Source organism: Temnothorax curvispinosus, unplaced genomic scaffold, assembly GCF_003070985.1.
Source record: "Temnothorax curvispinosus isolate PA1 unplaced genomic scaffold, ASM307098v1 QBEX01008959.1, whole genome shotgun sequence".
NCBI lineage: Eukaryota > Metazoa > Arthropoda > Insecta > Hymenoptera > Formicidae > Temnothorax > Temnothorax curvispinosus.
In genome coordinates this window covers 254,747-271,748 of record NW_020218739.1, presented here as the reverse complement: position 1 = coordinate 271,748, position 17,002 = coordinate 254,747, and the positions used below count along the sequence as shown (strand labels likewise).

The following is a 17,002-nucleotide window of genomic DNA, read 5'->3' as shown; positions in this document are numbered from 1 at the left end:
ATTCCGGATTTCTTTCCAAACGTCGATCTGTCAGCCTGGATCCTTCGCGTGATTTCGGACTGTCGTCGATCCTTTGGTTTGACAATCTTTGCGAATCTAGGGCAGATCGCTTTTCCAAGATTCTTCCGCGAGAAACTCGCGATTCAGAGTTTCGTTCCAAACGTCGATCTGCTAGCTTGAATCCTTCGCGGGATTTCGAGCTATCGTCGATCCTTCGTTCCAATTTTCGCGAATCGAGACGTGCCGAATCCAGAGCGACTTGTCGCTCTAAAACTCGTCTTTCCGGAATTCTTTGTTCGGACGTTCGTCGTTCAGCTTCGCGTGGTCTCTGCAATGCGATCCTTCGTTCTTCGCGCGATCGGCGATTGTAGTCTCTGGAATCTCTGATTCTCGCGATTTCCCGATGATCCACCGAATTACGCTCGACCAAACGGGAGGCTCGTGCGAATCTTTCTTTTCGTTCCCGACTCGCGATTTCTTCGACATCGTAACGCGATCGTGTCATTCTATGATTCTCCCTGACTGCCGCGTTTTCACGCGAATCACGTCGGCTTGCGGTCCTTTGCGAGCGATTAATCCCTTCTCGACGCACGTCCTCGGATGAGAGTCGTGGCATCGCCCGGTTGAAGGATTTTCGATCAGCAATACGATTCTCGCGACGTTCCATAGATCGGACCGATAATCTGCGCTCCTCGGATCTCGCGGTGTTGAATTCAACCGATTTGATTGATCGTCTGCTAAGGCGATTGCGATTGAGATCGTCGAATCCTGAACGTTCCATCGAGCGAGACAGCGTTTGACGATCGTCAGACCTAATAAGATCTCCACGAGAATTTCTAGCGACCGAAAATCGTGATTTACGTTCTTGATTAGCGACGCGATCGTGAAGAGCGCGACGATTTTCCAGAGACCGTTCCCGGTTTCGGCGATCCAGATTATCGTTGCGATCGATATCCTTTCGAGTGAATTTTGCCGAACGATTTAAGAGATCCCTGCGATCCTCGCGACGATCTGATCGTACCGCGTCCCGATGTTCGATTGACATACGTCGCTCGACAGATAGAGATCTACGTTCGCGTATCTCGGATCGGTCATTCGGGACACGATTTCGCGACAGATCTCGGTGTTCGCGACGACCCGCTAGGACTTCGCGCGATTCTTGTCGATTGACTTGTCGCTCCGTCGGGAGGGATTTACGATCGCGATGATCGCTCGTACGACGCTGAAGATTCGGAGAATCTCGCCGGTCCGCCGATCGATCGACGCGATTTTGCCGTTGCGCGATTTCGTTGAGCTCGCGCCGTTCCGTGGATCGGCGATCTTCGAGCCGGGAGTTTAGAGGATCGGCCAGACGACGCTCAAAATTTGGCTTGGAACGACTCGCAGAACGGCGATCGGTTGCTCCGTTAAACAGATCTCGCGATCGAGAGAATCGAGTGGCGGGATCGAAGGAGTTCCTGATGTCGCGGGACTGCGCGCTCGTTCTAAAGCGGGATTCTCGAAAACGGTTGATGGATCTGTCGTCGGATACGCGAGTCCTCGATCTTGACAGCCTTTCGACTGCCCTTAGATCTCGGTTTCCGGACAATCGCTCTCTGATCTCCTGCGAACCGCTCCTGGACAAGCGATCGAAACTCAGCGATCGAGAGAGTACTGATTTTCGAGATATAGGTGATGCTCTTGATTCAGATAGTTTTATTTCATGTTCGTTAAGCGGTTTTGTAGCTTCTTCCGGTTCGGCAATCGAGTTTTTGGCAAAGGGAATCAAGTTCGGACAGGCGTCCACCCTAGAAAAAATGATCTTCTGTAATTCTTGCAACAAACAATTTTACATAAAAAAGATTTATAAAAACAAAAAGAATCTTTTTATTTTTAATAAAGAGCACAATTAAAGGCGTTTATGTTTCCGACATAATTTGATATTGCAAAGCATCTTTGTGACAGATTAGTGACATTTAAATGCATATAAGAGAGAGGAATAAGAAGAAAGTGACAAATGAAAGATATAGATGATTGGTATAAAGTGCTTAGAAGATTTAAGAAGAGATAGAATAAAAATAATATTTAAAGTTTAGAAAGATCGACGTAACATGTATAATTTAGGAAGCACACATTTACGACTTTAAGCCGGAAGAATAATTTCATACTCGTGGGGTGCTTGATGCGTGAGCTCAGGTCCTGCGAGACTACCGGAGTGTCCCTCTCTATCCCTGGATACCAATCCTAGCGTCAGACATGCCAGCGATACTATCAGAAGTCCGATGTACTGCCAGGATCGCACGGGTAGCACTACGTGGCGCGTACGCCGCATCCTGCCGCAAAATATTATTACAAATCTCAATCTTAATTAAATAGAAAGTAATGTTATCTCCGTTATTCGTATCGAGTCAATTAAATCGCGTTTGAAAGATTTTAAAACTAAAGGCGAATGGTACAATGCGTTTGGAAGAAGACTAGTTTCTTTATAACATACGTGATGATGTTTTTTTTTTTTTTAATTCTTTGTTTAACAATGTCCCGTCTCGAAATTTAGAGTAACACGTATTGCGCTGGATTTCAATAACTTGAGAATATCGTGGAATGTCGCGACAGCGAAAAGTGTCATACCTGAGGAACTAAGAACTGCCGCGACCAAGCTTTCCGAGGTATTTCGAAAGGCCTCGGCAAGGGCTCTTCAAGTGCAGGGCTCAGAAGTGCTTCTCGTCGGTGCTCCGGAAAGCTGCTGACGCCGGACGTCCCGAGGGAGCGGCTTTTATACTCGCAGGAGTCGCTTCGTAATTTGATAAAAGCGCAATTCGTCGCTTATCAGCGACGGCCACATGGTGCCCCATACGTCAGCGCAACAAGATCGCGGTGAACAAAGGGCGGGCGATGTTGCGGGCGGAAAGATTGGAAAACCGCGACGCATTCGGTTTAACCAGCTAGAAAATTGCGAATCGGGTCGTCTCTATGGGACGGAGGTCGCGCGTGGGTGTCCTTTAAAGCCGTGTCGATGCTTAATTCCGAAGGATCGGAATCACACTCGGATGAGATCATTAAGCGAAATCTATCTCGATCCATGTAATAAATCTGGTATTAGAGAGATGTTAAATATGTCTCCGATATGGGAACTTGTAATAGTTGAATAATTAATTCTATCGGTTTCAAGTATTAAGGAGGTCGTAAGAAAAATCAGAAATTTTTAGATTTATATAAAATTTAAAATATTAGCTTTTTTTATAAATAACCTCAGCATGTAAATTTTCTTATATTTTTTTACCGAATATTTTATAACAAAATTCAAAATTTTTTAATGGGTAAGATAACGTAAAATGCTGCATATCAATTATCAATAAAAATAACTATTAAAAATGTTAAGAATTGAATAAATTTATGTTTAATATATAAGGAGATGAGACAAAAATGTATCAGCGAGAACACGTTTAGAGGAAATGTTTACAGACATTTATTTTTATACAAACACGCATTACAAAATAATAAAACGCGAGAGGATGCACGCCTTATACATATATATATATATGTTATTAATAATTATGTATTTACACATTATATTATATTATATACTTCTATATTTATATATATTTATATATATTTATATATATATATCTATATACGCTTAGTGTGCTGGATCGACAAAAATTTTTTTGAAAATTTTGTCGTTTTCTTACCAGCCACCTAAATACTTTAGGAATATCCCGATTTGTGTTTCGAGCGGTCGGGGCTCGTTCGAGAAAGTCGCTTACAAGGTAAAATCGCTTAAATTAATAAGTTAATCAAGCTCCGTCTTGCAAATTTGAAAATATACAAAAAAAAAACATTCGTGAGACGAGAGAACCGTATTTGTCGTACTTGAATAACTGACAGTGCGAATTGCATTTGCCGTGCAGCCGCTAACTGTCGTTGACTATTCGCTCAAGGCCTCTTATAACACAACGATCGATACAACGACAATAGTGACCAGGTTTATCAAGTAGGTGTGGGGACCTTTGGGGGAGCCAGACGTGAATCTGATCTCGCTGCAGACTGTGTCGTTCACTTCCGGGAGTGCCGTAAAATTTGGGAAGTTCTGAATATCTGCCGGCTTGAAAAATTAATTTAAAAAATTAATATATATTTACAAATAATATATATGACAAATAATATGTATAACAATACTGACAAGAAATTAATAAATTTAATCTGTATGGTAGAAATTATCCGGTAACGTTTCTTGGTATACTTTTCTTGAAGGAGCATCATTGTGACTTTAAATTGTAACTAGGAATAAGAAATTGTGAGAGATTTTACCAATGCTAATTGATCGTCCCTCTTTCTGCAGAATGTCATGTGTCTACCGTGATAAATGCTATTTTCTATCTTCTTTGCAAGCAAATCTTCTGTCCACGGCAGAGCCAGTATATGTTCGATCATAGTTCGACCTGGAAATTTAAGAAAATATTAGGGGGAAAACGTTCAAAATAATCTCTTCAATCGCAAAAAAATGTTATAATTATTTACCAATATTTTATTTATTTAATTTTTATTTTTATCATTTATACCTCGAAATTCCTCGGGTTCCTCAATGATGAGTCGTGTGTAGATGTTATCGTCATCATTTTCGTCCATGTGTTCTTTCATGGCCCTTAATGCAGACTCAGCTTCTTTAACGACACTCTTGTCAATCTCGTCGGTCGATCTCATGTCTGAATAACCGGGAAACTGTTGCTGATTGAGCGAAGGCGAAATCAAGTCGGATCTAGAATTTTTTTTATAAAACAAAAATTTAAATCAGGCGACGAGATTTTTCTTTCGATTTATATTTTTTACATATATATGCAATATATAATAAAAATGTTCTAAATCCGTTTCTCTCTTCTCTTTTGTAGTATTAAAGGAGATAAAAATTAATAGTTCATAAATTAGAAAAAATCTGCAGATATAATGTACGAATATTAAATTAAAGAATTTTCGTGATAATTGATATAACAATAGATCTTATGGAACGTCCTAAAATTCCCATTATCCCGCACGAGGTAACTCACCCATTCGTTAGGAACATCTTCTCCAAGTAGTCTATCGTCATCCCCCGGAAGCTGTTTATGCCGAGAGTCTTGATGAGCTCCTTGACAGGCGTCATACTATAACAAGCGGCGAGAGGTGTTCTGGGATAATGCACGATGAATGCCAGACACATCTCCTGGGAAGCCGCGTAGCCGCCTAAAGTCAGCCTGCTTCTGTCCACAGTTTGGTAAATACATTCTGCAATCAGCTCGTCACCGGGCAGCACCTTCACTTCCTTCTCCAGGGTGTGAGATTGCTGATAGTTGAAGTCGAAGTGATTGTCCTGGACTATCATCGGCAACTCTTTACCTTGTCGAATGTGCTTCAGGCTCAGACGCCGACCAGCCAAATGCGAGTGCAAGACAACCGATACGACGTTGATACCGTCCTCAGGGAACATCTGAAATAGAATTTGATATCAACTTTATTTCTTTCGATTTACACCCGTTTTTATTTTATTATATTTTATGTTATTTCTTAGTATAAATGTGTATACCGCAATGAAAGTCTGGAAATGTAATAATTCTGAAAAATGCCAGAAATTACAGTAATATACACAACAAAAATAGTAAAGTTATATCTTCATTACTTCAATTTAATATTTAATTTAATATAAAACACTTCAATTTAGTATAAAAAAGATATTATTTATAATATCTTTCCTGCGAATGGCATAATTGAATATCTTGTAACTCTTCAATTACCGTGTTGGTGCAGTGCGGAGTGCAATATCCGGCGGTGGCGTATTCCTGTCGCTTCGGGGGTATCACATGAAGAGGGCTCACCGCTATGCCGGCCACGAGAATGCCCGCTTCTTGAGGACGAAGCTTCGGAGTCAAGTGAAGTCTTATGCCGCTGCTGTCGGTCACCTTCTTCATGCTCGGATTATTGTAATGGACTTCCAGCATGTAGTACGAGCTGTCGCCGTGTTCCGCTATAGGTATACCGACGTGCTCCGGCATCCATTCCCCTGCGTGACACAATGGTAAACGATTATATATATATTACACTATTTATAAAATTAAAGAAAGTCTTTAGATTATAAAGAACAAAAAAATAAAAAAGAAAGTTTCCTTAATGCGAACAGGATCTAGGTCGATTTCGTCGGCTTTATTTTGACATTCTGAACCTTCGTGGGGAATTTTGTGCAGATTATTTGGCCGAAAAGACTTGGCTGACAATAATCTGCCTGCACTTTGTAGATAATTTACCTTTACTGCCACGAGCCCAGGCGAGGACGGGTTGCAGACACGAGTCCCATTCTCGCGGCATTGTCGGACTGTAGCAACGGGCGCCGGCGATTCTGGCGTGTTCCCCGAGGATCGGTGCCGTCGACGCGCACTCGTACAGAATTATGTGATGGACCAGACCTTCGTTCGCCTTCTCCACGAGCGGGGTGTACTGAAATGCATAAATAATGCATAAGCTCAAGATGCCTAAAATCGCTCCGCTTCGGATTAGGCGATTTGAAATTTGCGCGAGAGATCTCTCTCGAGGTCTTCAGTTCAGGAAAGATTACGTTCGTCGAGACATGGGAGATCGTCGAAAGATCTGGGCCCGCCGTTAGAACGTCGTGGCGAGATCCTGGGAACGATCGTGATCGTTTTTCCCGCGATTGTTCTCCCATTGATAGTCGACGAACGTTTCGATACGCGCAGTGACATCATTCCGGTTCTTTTTTTTTATTCTAACGACGCGCGCGTCTACCCCATACGACGTCCGGCATGAATGACCGTGATTCGTGAAGCACATACGAATAAGGCCCGGCCTTTACATTCCATCACAACGCCGGGACTTATTCTCGAGAGGTCCGCGTCTACTCGAGAAACCTGTTAGCGCGAATTTGCATCGCCGCGTACTTACCCCTATCATATGGTGTTTCTTTTTCAACGAGGAGGCTTTGAAGATCTTGCACCAGTAGACGGTGTCCGTATTGTCCACCTCAAACTGTCAAACGGAAACATCGTTAAGTCACAATTCATCAAGACGCGCGCGGAATGAAGAAAATGGCGAAAGCGGTTCGGAATTAAATTAAATTAATGGTGAATTTAAAATATTCATAATATAACTATTCATTCGTCTTTGGCTTCTCATTTTGTTAGAATAATGAATATAAGTAATTATCTAAACCGCCGTTAATTATCTGAACTTGGTAGAAAAATTATAAGAATATTGAGGAAAGAGGGTGTCTTATTCTTTTACCAGTTTACCTGATTAAGCTTTACGTCCCAGTGTCGCATATTACGAGTTTCTCGCGGTGGCGAATGTCCCGCAGCTGTCTTCAGCCTCAGAGCCCTTCCGCCTCGTTTATCCCCGTGCCACGCCGCCGTGTTTAATTCGGGATCGGTGTCATGCAGGGCCCACAGTACCCTGATGGTGTCACTCTAAAAGCGAATTTCGCCAGTTAAAGCGACAATAATCATCGATATTGCGTTTCAAAAATATTCTCGAGTTACAGTGTCCTGTTTTATTTTTTTTCTGTTTTATTATATTCCGGTAAATAATATATATATCTCTGTCAAAGTATTATAATGGCGTGACTGCAATTAAAATCGAATACGTTGACCGCCGGAGGATCGTGCCACGGCGAAAGGGGACAGACGGCATGCTAAACGCCTAAATACCACCGCGGGAATTCGAGACTGCGGGGCCCTACGGCCTCTTAAAGCCGCGGGACCCCTGCCTCCCTCCGAGCATAAATCGAAAGAGGGTTCTCCACGAATTGTACGGAGCCGCGACAGTTATACTGTAAATCTTTCGGACAACGCTTCTCTCTCTTTCTCTCTTCTTCAGACCCTTTTAAAGGACTCTGTTTGGCCGACGAGATATGCACGGCGAGATTTGCTTTCTTTGCACGCATTTTAATTACAGAGTAGCGGATTAGAGGTCGGAAGGTAATTTCGATGTTAGCGAGGCGCGATAAATTCCCGGCCCTCGCTGCGTTAATGCGCGCTTGCGAATCACCGTTGGCATCCGAGAATGACCCCTTTCAATTACGTAGAATATTTGAAGCCCCCGCAGGCCGCAGAGTTTATAAGATTTATTTTAAGTTTAAAGTGATGCCCGAAATGCACCTTGCGGTGCTCGCTCGCGGCAAATCTTAATTCTAGGCAGTCAATCCAATCATCCGTTTCTACAATACTTTTTTCTCTTGGCCTATTTTTAATTTGCTACAATTGTTCAACGTAACATATTATTTAATTGACATCTTGCACATTACTTGAGAATTGAAAGGTCAGCCAGACCTGTATTTGCGTGACAAAAATGTTAATATAAACATTATAAGATAATTATAATTCCGTCTCAGCGATTACCGAGAGTTGACGATCCTGAGGGTCGCACGTCTGCCACTTCCTGGCGAACGTCACAATGGTGTGGGTCTCGTTTTGCGAGCCGCCGAGTACTTGGACATCCTGGTACACGTCAGTAACCGGCGCGGCGTTCATCTCCTCGATACCGTGCGAGTCCTGAAACACGAAAGGGAGGAGAGAGAGATGTTAGAATTGTCAGAGGGGGTTCAACGTACTCGTCGAAACGAGGGCCCCGCGGGCCCCGAAACTCGCTCCCTCGCTATTGGACGAGAGATCGAGAGCTCTATCGGGTCAGGTAAACGCCAGGTGTTCGCATCCGAGGTGAACTGGGACTTTAGGCCCTTCTACCCGACACAATTCGTCTCTCCATCTTTACCTACTTTCTCTTTTACCTTTGCTTGAGTAAAGTACGATGAACTTTCGTCATTCTTTGTTATGGCGTGGCTTTCGTCCACGGTCCACCAATGTGACGCATCTTACGCGCATTATAAAAAAGAGAATATGTGTTGATGCATTTCATAAAATTATTCACGCCGCGATTATACACGGAGTATATACCTTTTATAAGTTCTTTAATAAACTCGGAAATCAATATTCCCGTAACAAAAACAAATTGAGATATTAGTGGCCCGGAATTAAAAATTATGAGCCACTAAAGAGTTAATTTCAAGGCTGTAAATTAAGATCTGAAGTCAATTTCGATAAAAACTTGACAGGAAAGGCATTTAGCGGATACTACATTTAAGTCGATGACAGATTATCCTCTATTATTTCGCTGAGCTAAAGTCAGCCCGGAATTCGTCGACTCTGCGCGAATAGGTTCGAACTCCGGAACAGCTTGCGTCCGAATTTTATGAAGAACGAACGTGTGCGAAATCACGGACCAATATATTTCAGTGGCCGGCGATAAGGCGTCTTGCGCTTCGAAAATAAGAAGAGAGAAAAAGAGAGGAAGGGAACTGATTTTCCAGCTACTATGTGGTAGCGCACGCGAGTAAGGGCGGCCAGCCGCAGGCGTTTGGGTCCGTTGGGCCCCGGTTACGGTGGAGCGCCCCGCTGACGTTTGTACGTGCGAGGCGTGTAGCGGGGCTCCCGAAGGGAAGTCCCCTTCCTGCACGTAATGAATCCGAATAATTGCCGGAGAGCGTCGTCATGCCCGGTGGAGTACTACGCGCCTCGTAACGAGCACGTGCAGAAAGGAAACGATAATAGGCGCGCCCTTCTCTCTCTCTCTCTCTCTCTCTCTCTCTGTCTCTGTCTCTCTCAAAACATCGCGAGAAACCGGTGGAAAATGCGAAGCGGGAGGGCAGATGCTCGTTAACGCGTAAAACGATTCACAAAGTGTTCGTGTCTCTGCGAGGCCCGTTTCGAAATTACACACTCTCGCACCCCGCCGCAGAATTATCGCCCTCGTGCCGTTGAAATTTTATTCGGCGCGTATTATCATAAATAATTTTAATCGTCTCTTTCAGTTTAATTGCGGATTTGCGAATATCATCAGAAATATGGTGTGAGGCCAATAAGTAAATCAAATATTATAGGTAAGTCAAGAATAGAATTGCAAAATTGAGAAAAGAATTATTTATATGTTGTTTATATTTTCAGTATATACAGTGTTAAATTCGTAGTGTTAAATTATACTCTTGTCAGTTTAAGTCTTTCGGAAAGAGACGTTAAGCTGTTGGTCCAAAGGAAAATATTTTCGCATAAAAGATACAGAGGTTATTTCGTAAAATAATAAATTTCGACATGATTAAAAATAATAAAATGATATTTAACTCTTTCAAGGTATTGGTGTCATCCTTTAATATTTAACAGTATAGATACAAAAAAGAAAATACATAGAAATTTTATTAGGCTACCAAGATCCAGTTCAGATCGTAAATAACTTTATCTTCTAAACCGATAAAGGAAAAATTATGTTTAATATTAAATAATTATACGTACAAATCCAGCAGACTGAAATAATTTTTGTGTTTCCTGGAATCACTGATGTGCAGAGTTAATAGATGATTTTTTATCTTCGAGTGAAAACAAACAGATTTTAATTACAATCAGTTCGCGAGGAACAACCCGACCGGCCGAGTGTCATAATAATACGCGTGCATAAATCTTCCCGGAAGGCTGCGAGAATCTTTTTTTTATCTCGATCGGAGCGGCAGAGTCGTATCGCTATTTCGTCGGGTTCAAGTGCGTTCTCACGAAGTTCGCGAGACGGTTTTCTCATGGCGCCCGGATATTCTCATCGCCATCGGGTTAATTAGTACAGCCCTAGCGTTGTTCGGCGATTAAAAAGGTCTGAGAGCGTCCTAAGAGCGCTGCTAATTTATTCCGTCGTTATTCAAAATTTGATATTCCAGAACGAAACATTCGTCCGATTAGCGAGACTCTCGCGCTAATCATAATTTGTTTTTTACATTCCCTGGTCCTTTTTACTTTGCAAGATTTTATATCAATTAGTCGAAGATTGAATTTACGGTGCCGTTATCGCGTTTGACGCGGCTGACGGTGAATGTGGATCCATTACTTTAATACATGCTCGTCTTATCGGATCTTCTTTCAGCATCGCGCGAGTACACTACCACGCCGTAAGATTGAACCGTATAAAGACAATATTTGTTCCATTCGCGCGCTATCTCGGGCGTCAATTTATCGGGGACAAATCCAAACACGTTCGGGCAGTTTGCGTACGTCTGAGAACCAGTTGAGTGTCGCGACTAGCATAGCGTTTTGATAAAAGAGACAAAGTAGGAAACGCTCTCGATTCCCACGCTGGATTATCGCGACCGCGCCGGGGTAAAAAATACCACAAAGTGGCTCGATCGTTAGACGAAAATATTATGCTAACTATCCGGTGGAGCTATATACGGCTCTCGCAGCCACCTGATTTTCTGCGACTGTGAGTCACGAAGACCGACAATGAAGAAGTCGTCTCCCGGGTCCTCGATTTAGAAACGGGTTTCCTCGCAGAAACGCAGGATAACGAATGCACCCGTTGACGATGTCATTACCGTAATCCTGGCGCGAATAATTGTGTACGATGCCCGGCGGGGGGCCAGATATTTAAGGGTCATTAATTCTCTCGAATCGACGACTCATCGACGCAACAAAGAGACGAGAAAAAACAGAAACGCAGTTTAGATGCAGATGAGATTGCAGTTTAGATGATCAAGATTTAAGAGGCTCGAGCCATCGAGGGGCATCTTCGATCCGCCGGAAAGAAGGCATACACGCCGGAAAATTAATTCGGCGGATGTGACGTCACGGATCGGCGACCGCTTCCTCCGACAATCTTCTGAGAGGCTTCTCCGCTTGCGTCACACGCGCGTTCTGCTCGCGAGGCGTTCCTCGGGACGAGGAGGAGAGAGATACGGATCCTTGAGCGATAATACGAATCTTTCCCCACGAGAGACACTTCACGAGAAACATTTCAGAGCTGAGACATTCCTTCTCACCGCGCGAACATCTATTTTTTATTTATTTGTTGCAATGCGAGATTAAAAGATGTGAGTGCGATGTGAGGGGATCAGGACCGCTCTTAAGTTCTTCTGAAGGGTTTTTAAAAATATCTAAATCGTGAAAAGATACACCTCGGATTGTTACAGCCTGTCAGATAGTTATTCATATCGGGATTAAGATCAGAATTAAGATTGCTCGTCAAAGATCTCGAATGACGCTCGGACGAAAGATGAAAACAGGATGTTAAGTACGGGATTCCTCCGCGGTTTCGTCCTGCACAATGCACGCCTCGGAGAGATGCCGGCTTTCAGGACGACGACCGTCTCGAAATCCCGACTGCGAGCGTTTTCGTAAGATGTTTTTCCACGGTAGCGATATGGATGCAGCGCCCACAAAAAAGGAAAACGCTGCTGTGTTGCCGCTTTGTGCGCTACAAACGTGGTTCCCATGGGTCCTCGTAGTCCTGGCGAGAAAAAGGAAGGAATTTCTCTGAAGAGGCGCCACTAGGAGAAGGATGCTCGCCAGGTGTTTTGGTGGTGGCCTCTTCTTCGCCCATCTTTCTCTCTTTCTTCCTCTTGCACTTCACGATGTATATGTTATATGTGTACATGTTTGTGTATATATATATATATATATATATATATATATATATATGTGCGTGTGTGCATTTGGGTCGCCTTCCCTTAGTCCTCCTCTCTCTCCCTCAACCACTGTCCTCTTTTGCTTGGCTCGCTCTTCTCTGCATCTTTCTCCCTCTCGCCCCTTCCTTCTTCTCAAACCCGTCGGTGAAACCAACCGCACTTTCCGTTTCTCTTTCCCTTTCTCTCCTTCGCATACATTCTGTATTTTCCTCCTTCTTCCTACAGCCGAATCTCCTTTTTACCACCTGGCAGAGCAGCAGCTGGTAGCGAAGACCAGCTCCTTCCTCAGGCAGGAATAAAGGAGAGCTCTGTGTCCTTCGGGAACCCCACAAGGAATCGGCGTAGCGGTCGCGACAAATTTCGCGCAAATCGCCCACAGATTTATCGCGGTAGACCACAGACATAATTTGATTACACCATTGTGAAGATAAAATGGATAAACCAATTTCGCTTTTAATAAAATATATTTGGGTAATTTATGAAAAAAATTAATTTAGCTAAATGGAAAGATATGTTGCTGGCTTCTTATCATACTTCAGTACTTTAGTATTAACTTAATATCTCTTCTCTAATGAACATTTATTTATGCGAGCAAAAATAAAGGCTGTATTCTCAATTGGTCTACTTCGTTCTTTTTTTAGGAGGAAATTATTATTACTGAGCTTTTAGTCGCGATTCCGACCCGGTTCTCACGTGTCGCGAACCCGGCGCGGCGCGGCGTCGGAGGCGCTCGCACGCGGTTACGCGCAATTACGAGCAGCGAGTCGTTAAGGTTCATCGTAGCCAGTTTTACGAGCGGTTACGCGGAATAATAATCAACGAATTAAAATGCGGTGGTAAAACCTCCCCGCTCTCGTCGTCGGTGGGGGCGCTCACCTGGGCACTCGAGGGTGCATGCGTCCCCCGCAATTTACTCGGCGGGCCGCTTAACGATTCCTGCGTTTAATGCTTTAATCGCACGTGAAATTTCTGCCCTTACCCATCGTGCCGATAGACGTAAAATCGCGTAAGAGATCGAGGCTCGCTATTAACGGCCGAGTAAAGTTTCGCGTCGCGTTTAAAATTGTACGTATCTTGCCCGTAATTATTTTGTAAGTGAAATCGACAACGCATCGCATTGAAGATGAAAATTAGATTAATTAAAAAATTATTAATATTTTATATTATATAATTAAAAAAAACCTAATTTAGAAACACTTAATATAATGCTAAATTATTAAAGAAACAATTATTTTTACATAAAGCACGTTTAGAATGTTTAGATAGAACTCGAGACACACACACTCTCTCTCTCTCTCTCTTTCTCTTTCAATTTCTCGAAAACAATACAAAGTTCTCAAGCTGCGGTCTTTCGGAACCTCAAAACAGTCGCTGGTCCGAACTAGACGAGTCTCGTTGGAATACGTGAGTGCTTCTGCGAACCAGTTTCGCGGTGGTTCGGCCACTAACAGCGCTAATTTGCTCTTCTTTTCTGAGCTGAGTTGTTTTTGGACCCGGAGGGCAAGCCAGGACACGAAAAAGGGGAGCCCCGTAACTCTCATCGCGCCACTACATGTTACGGATAACTGGTACGACCAAAAAACATGGCAGAAAGTAAAGAGAGAAAGAGAGAGAGAGAGAGAGAGAGAGAGAGAGATCGGGAGGAGAGAGGTTTCCGTACTTATACAGAACATTGACTCCAGAATCATCCAGATTCAAGCTATTCTCCTTTTCTGGTTCAAGCTATTCTCTATTCGGGTTCTTATAATTTGTAAGAGAAACGGATGAAAGATCCCACGATCCTCCGGGCGCTCCTTTTCCTTATCAGTTTTTATCAGCTGGATATATCCAATGGAGAGACGGAGATCTCACACAGAAAAAAAGGAGTGTTTTCTTCAAAACTTAGTATAAGTAACAATCTATAATCTTCTTATAAAAATTTCAACTTTTTAACTTTTTTTCTCAGTTGAAGTTGAACTATATAAAATACTTTATTGAAGCAAGTTATCTTCGTTCAACACAATATAATCTCATTTCAAGAATTCCACATTGAAACTAAAGATATTTTCAAAACAAAAATATTCTCTTTTTCTGGGCAGTATATCGTAAAGATTATTGTTAAGGAATTATCGACAGATTTATATGTAACGATCTTCAGGAGCCGAACTTGGGTACATTGAGAATAACCGTGGAGGATCCCGATAATTTTAAATAGGTCGCAATCTACGAATGTCTCCGCGCGTCGGTGTTATAATTGCAAGTTTTTTTTATTAATACCCCGGCATCGGGGTCCGCGGGTTCCTCAAGGGGACCGTCAATGGCCGATTGTTACGGCTGTTGCAAAGTTGCCGGGACCTCGCGAAAAACGTGAGGTCTCGGATTACGCGAGAGAAGAGAAACAGAATGGTGATCGGCGCGGATTTCTCGCACCGCGCCGCGCCGCGCCGCGGCCGGTAAGAAACGAACGATGATTCAGGTACGTAGCCGAAGGGCAGTTCACCAAGACTGGACAAATGGCGCGTAGCGGACGGTATTTCATTTGGCCCGGGTGGACCGGTTCCGCGATGAGGGAATCGTAAATCATACGCTGGATTATGTCGGCTCTGACGCCGGAAATGCTAATAAACGCCTCGCTCTTCGTTTTTCAATAATGCAGAAATCCCTTCGCCGTATCAAATATCAGCTTGGCTAACTCCACAATCGATACTTCCGACTAAGGTACCCTTCTCTGGGCCCCTTCTTTTCCGTTATATTCAGGCTAAGGAAGTGCGATGAATTTCGGCGGTAAAATCGATACGACTATTATCAGATGTTGACTTTCGCTACGTATTTTTTAATAAAAACTTTAGATCAAATTCCGCTCCTTAAGCCAGATCGTTAGTTCTGGATGTTTGCAAGATCTTTGAATGCAAATGTTAACTTGAAGTTGCTTGTTACGAGAAGAATGACCCACTACGCTCAAAGAAGCACGCCACACCGTGTACGAGATGAATTTTAATCCATGATATATTCTCCCGGTCGTCTGAAATCCCTTTTCATCTCTTTCTCGTCGCGAGGAGTATAACGCGGTGTAACGCGCGGAACGAGATAAAGCGGCATAAGAACTGACTACGATGTGCTGCACCGACGACGACGACGACGAAGAAGAAGCGAAAGAAGAGGGAGCGATGATTAGTGCGAAGACGAAGGAGATAGGACAAATTTTCTGGCGAATTCCTGGTCTCCTCTTCGCCTGGGAGAGGATGAACCGTATCGTATACCGGTCGCTGGCGTAAACGACACCTCGTTGACGCTTCAGCCGCGCGGCTCAGCGATGCGATAAAGTCGAGCAGCAGCTGCCTGACCCACCTCCGGGGCATTTCGAGAGAGAGATATATATATATTGTATATAAATTGCACAGTCGCCATTCCACCTACCTACTCTTCTTCCACATCCGCACCTTTCCCGCGCCGCTAATCGCGCTATTAATACACGCTACCGGTGCGACGGATTTTTATTGCACCCCTCGAGCTACCACATGTCTATAATTGTCTCTGACCACAGTTAAAAATGGTCTCTCAACTTTTTTACCTCGTTTAGCTTCTTCCTATATGGATTAATTTGAGGGGATATGTTAATAATTTTTATCCTTGTATATAATGACGTTAATTAGCAACAATCAATTGCAAGAGCTGCTTTGTATTGCTGGATTAACCGCGGACTTTTTTTACTTCTTTGTTTTTTATTTCTGCATAATCATCCTTAAACGCGACGCGATAACCATTGATCACCGGCTATCTAGCTATCATCCAAGATGCATTAAGGATTTTATTCTTGCGTCTCTTCGGCATGTACGCTGCGCTTTGTCAGAAGATAGCGGGCCGAGTATCTCCGCGCGGGGAGAGGGACGACAAACGCGAAGTGGGATTGGAAAAGGACGAAAACGTGTTGGCCGGTGGTAGAAAACGAGCAAGAGGGATCGTCCAGGATAATGAGAAAAAAATCGCAGCGAAATCGGGTAGGTGGAGGAGATGGGAGACGGGAAGGGGAGAAGAGAGGCCCCATCCATGCACCGTTGCGCTCGACTGTCCGACTGTCCGTCCCGCGTACGTCCTGGACGGACCCGTCGGCCCCTGGGACCAAAGGGATGGACGGATCGCAGATTACGTGCATTTCAGATTCACTCGTATATGCGGTGCGCAGCGACTCGTATTTCCCGGCGCGGTAATAAATTACGATCGCAATCGTCGTGTACGCGCACGCATTGTCGGTCACGCTGGACGACGACGCGACGACGGACGTACGCGAGCAGCCGTCTTTAAGGCCTCTCTCTGTCGCGCTGGCTGCCGATGAGGGCCCTCCATTCATTCCTGGCCTCGCCGGCGAGAGACTCTTCTCCGCGTCATCGTGAATTAATGGCGATTAATTAATTATTCGACGCGGCCACCTTGACCTTCGCGGATCCTTCTCGATTGGGACGATCTTGATTGAGCGAAGGATTCGACGGCAGCATTCGGATTTTTATTTTCTTTATTTGATTTATGTATAATCTGATTTCGTTTAATCTTTCTGCTGTCTCTCTCTCTCTCTCT

General features: G+C 43.8%; 2 protein-coding genes across 2 annotated transcripts in view; both read right to left on the bottom strand.

The window, feature by feature from the left end:
* The window catches only part of LOC112458486 (zinc finger CCCH domain-containing protein 13-like), a 4,078-nt gene extending 1,360 nt beyond the window's left edge, over window positions 1-2,718 (bottom strand). The window contains exons 1-3 of the mRNA XM_025022140.1: window positions 2,608-2,718; window positions 2,148-2,312; window positions 36-1,787 (exon numbers count right to left, since the gene is read on the bottom strand). Of these exons, the coding sequence (XP_024877908.1) occupies window positions 36-1,787; window positions 2,148-2,311 (1,916 nt within the window). The 5' untranslated portion in view covers window position 2,312; window positions 2,608-2,718. The remainder of the gene's footprint in view (window positions 1-35; window positions 1,788-2,147; window positions 2,313-2,607) is intronic.
* An 875-nt stretch (window positions 2,719-3,593) lies between these two features.
* Window positions 3,594-17,002, bottom strand: part of LOC112458487 (MOXD1 homolog 1) — an 18,802-nt gene continuing 5,393 nt past the window's right edge. The window contains exons 2-10 of the mRNA XM_025022141.1: window positions 8,355-8,507; window positions 7,251-7,424; window positions 6,904-6,987; window positions 6,252-6,441; window positions 5,745-6,010; window positions 5,022-5,440; window positions 4,539-4,735; window positions 4,288-4,418; window positions 3,594-4,081 (exon numbers count right to left, since the gene is read on the bottom strand). Of these exons, the coding sequence (XP_024877909.1) occupies window positions 3,923-4,081; window positions 4,288-4,418; window positions 4,539-4,735; window positions 5,022-5,440; window positions 5,745-6,010; window positions 6,252-6,441; window positions 6,904-6,987; window positions 7,251-7,424; window positions 8,355-8,507 (1,773 nt within the window). The 3' untranslated portion in view covers window positions 3,594-3,922. The remainder of the gene's footprint in view (window positions 4,082-4,287; window positions 4,419-4,538; window positions 4,736-5,021; window positions 5,441-5,744; window positions 6,011-6,251; window positions 6,442-6,903; window positions 6,988-7,250; window positions 7,425-8,354; window positions 8,508-17,002) is intronic.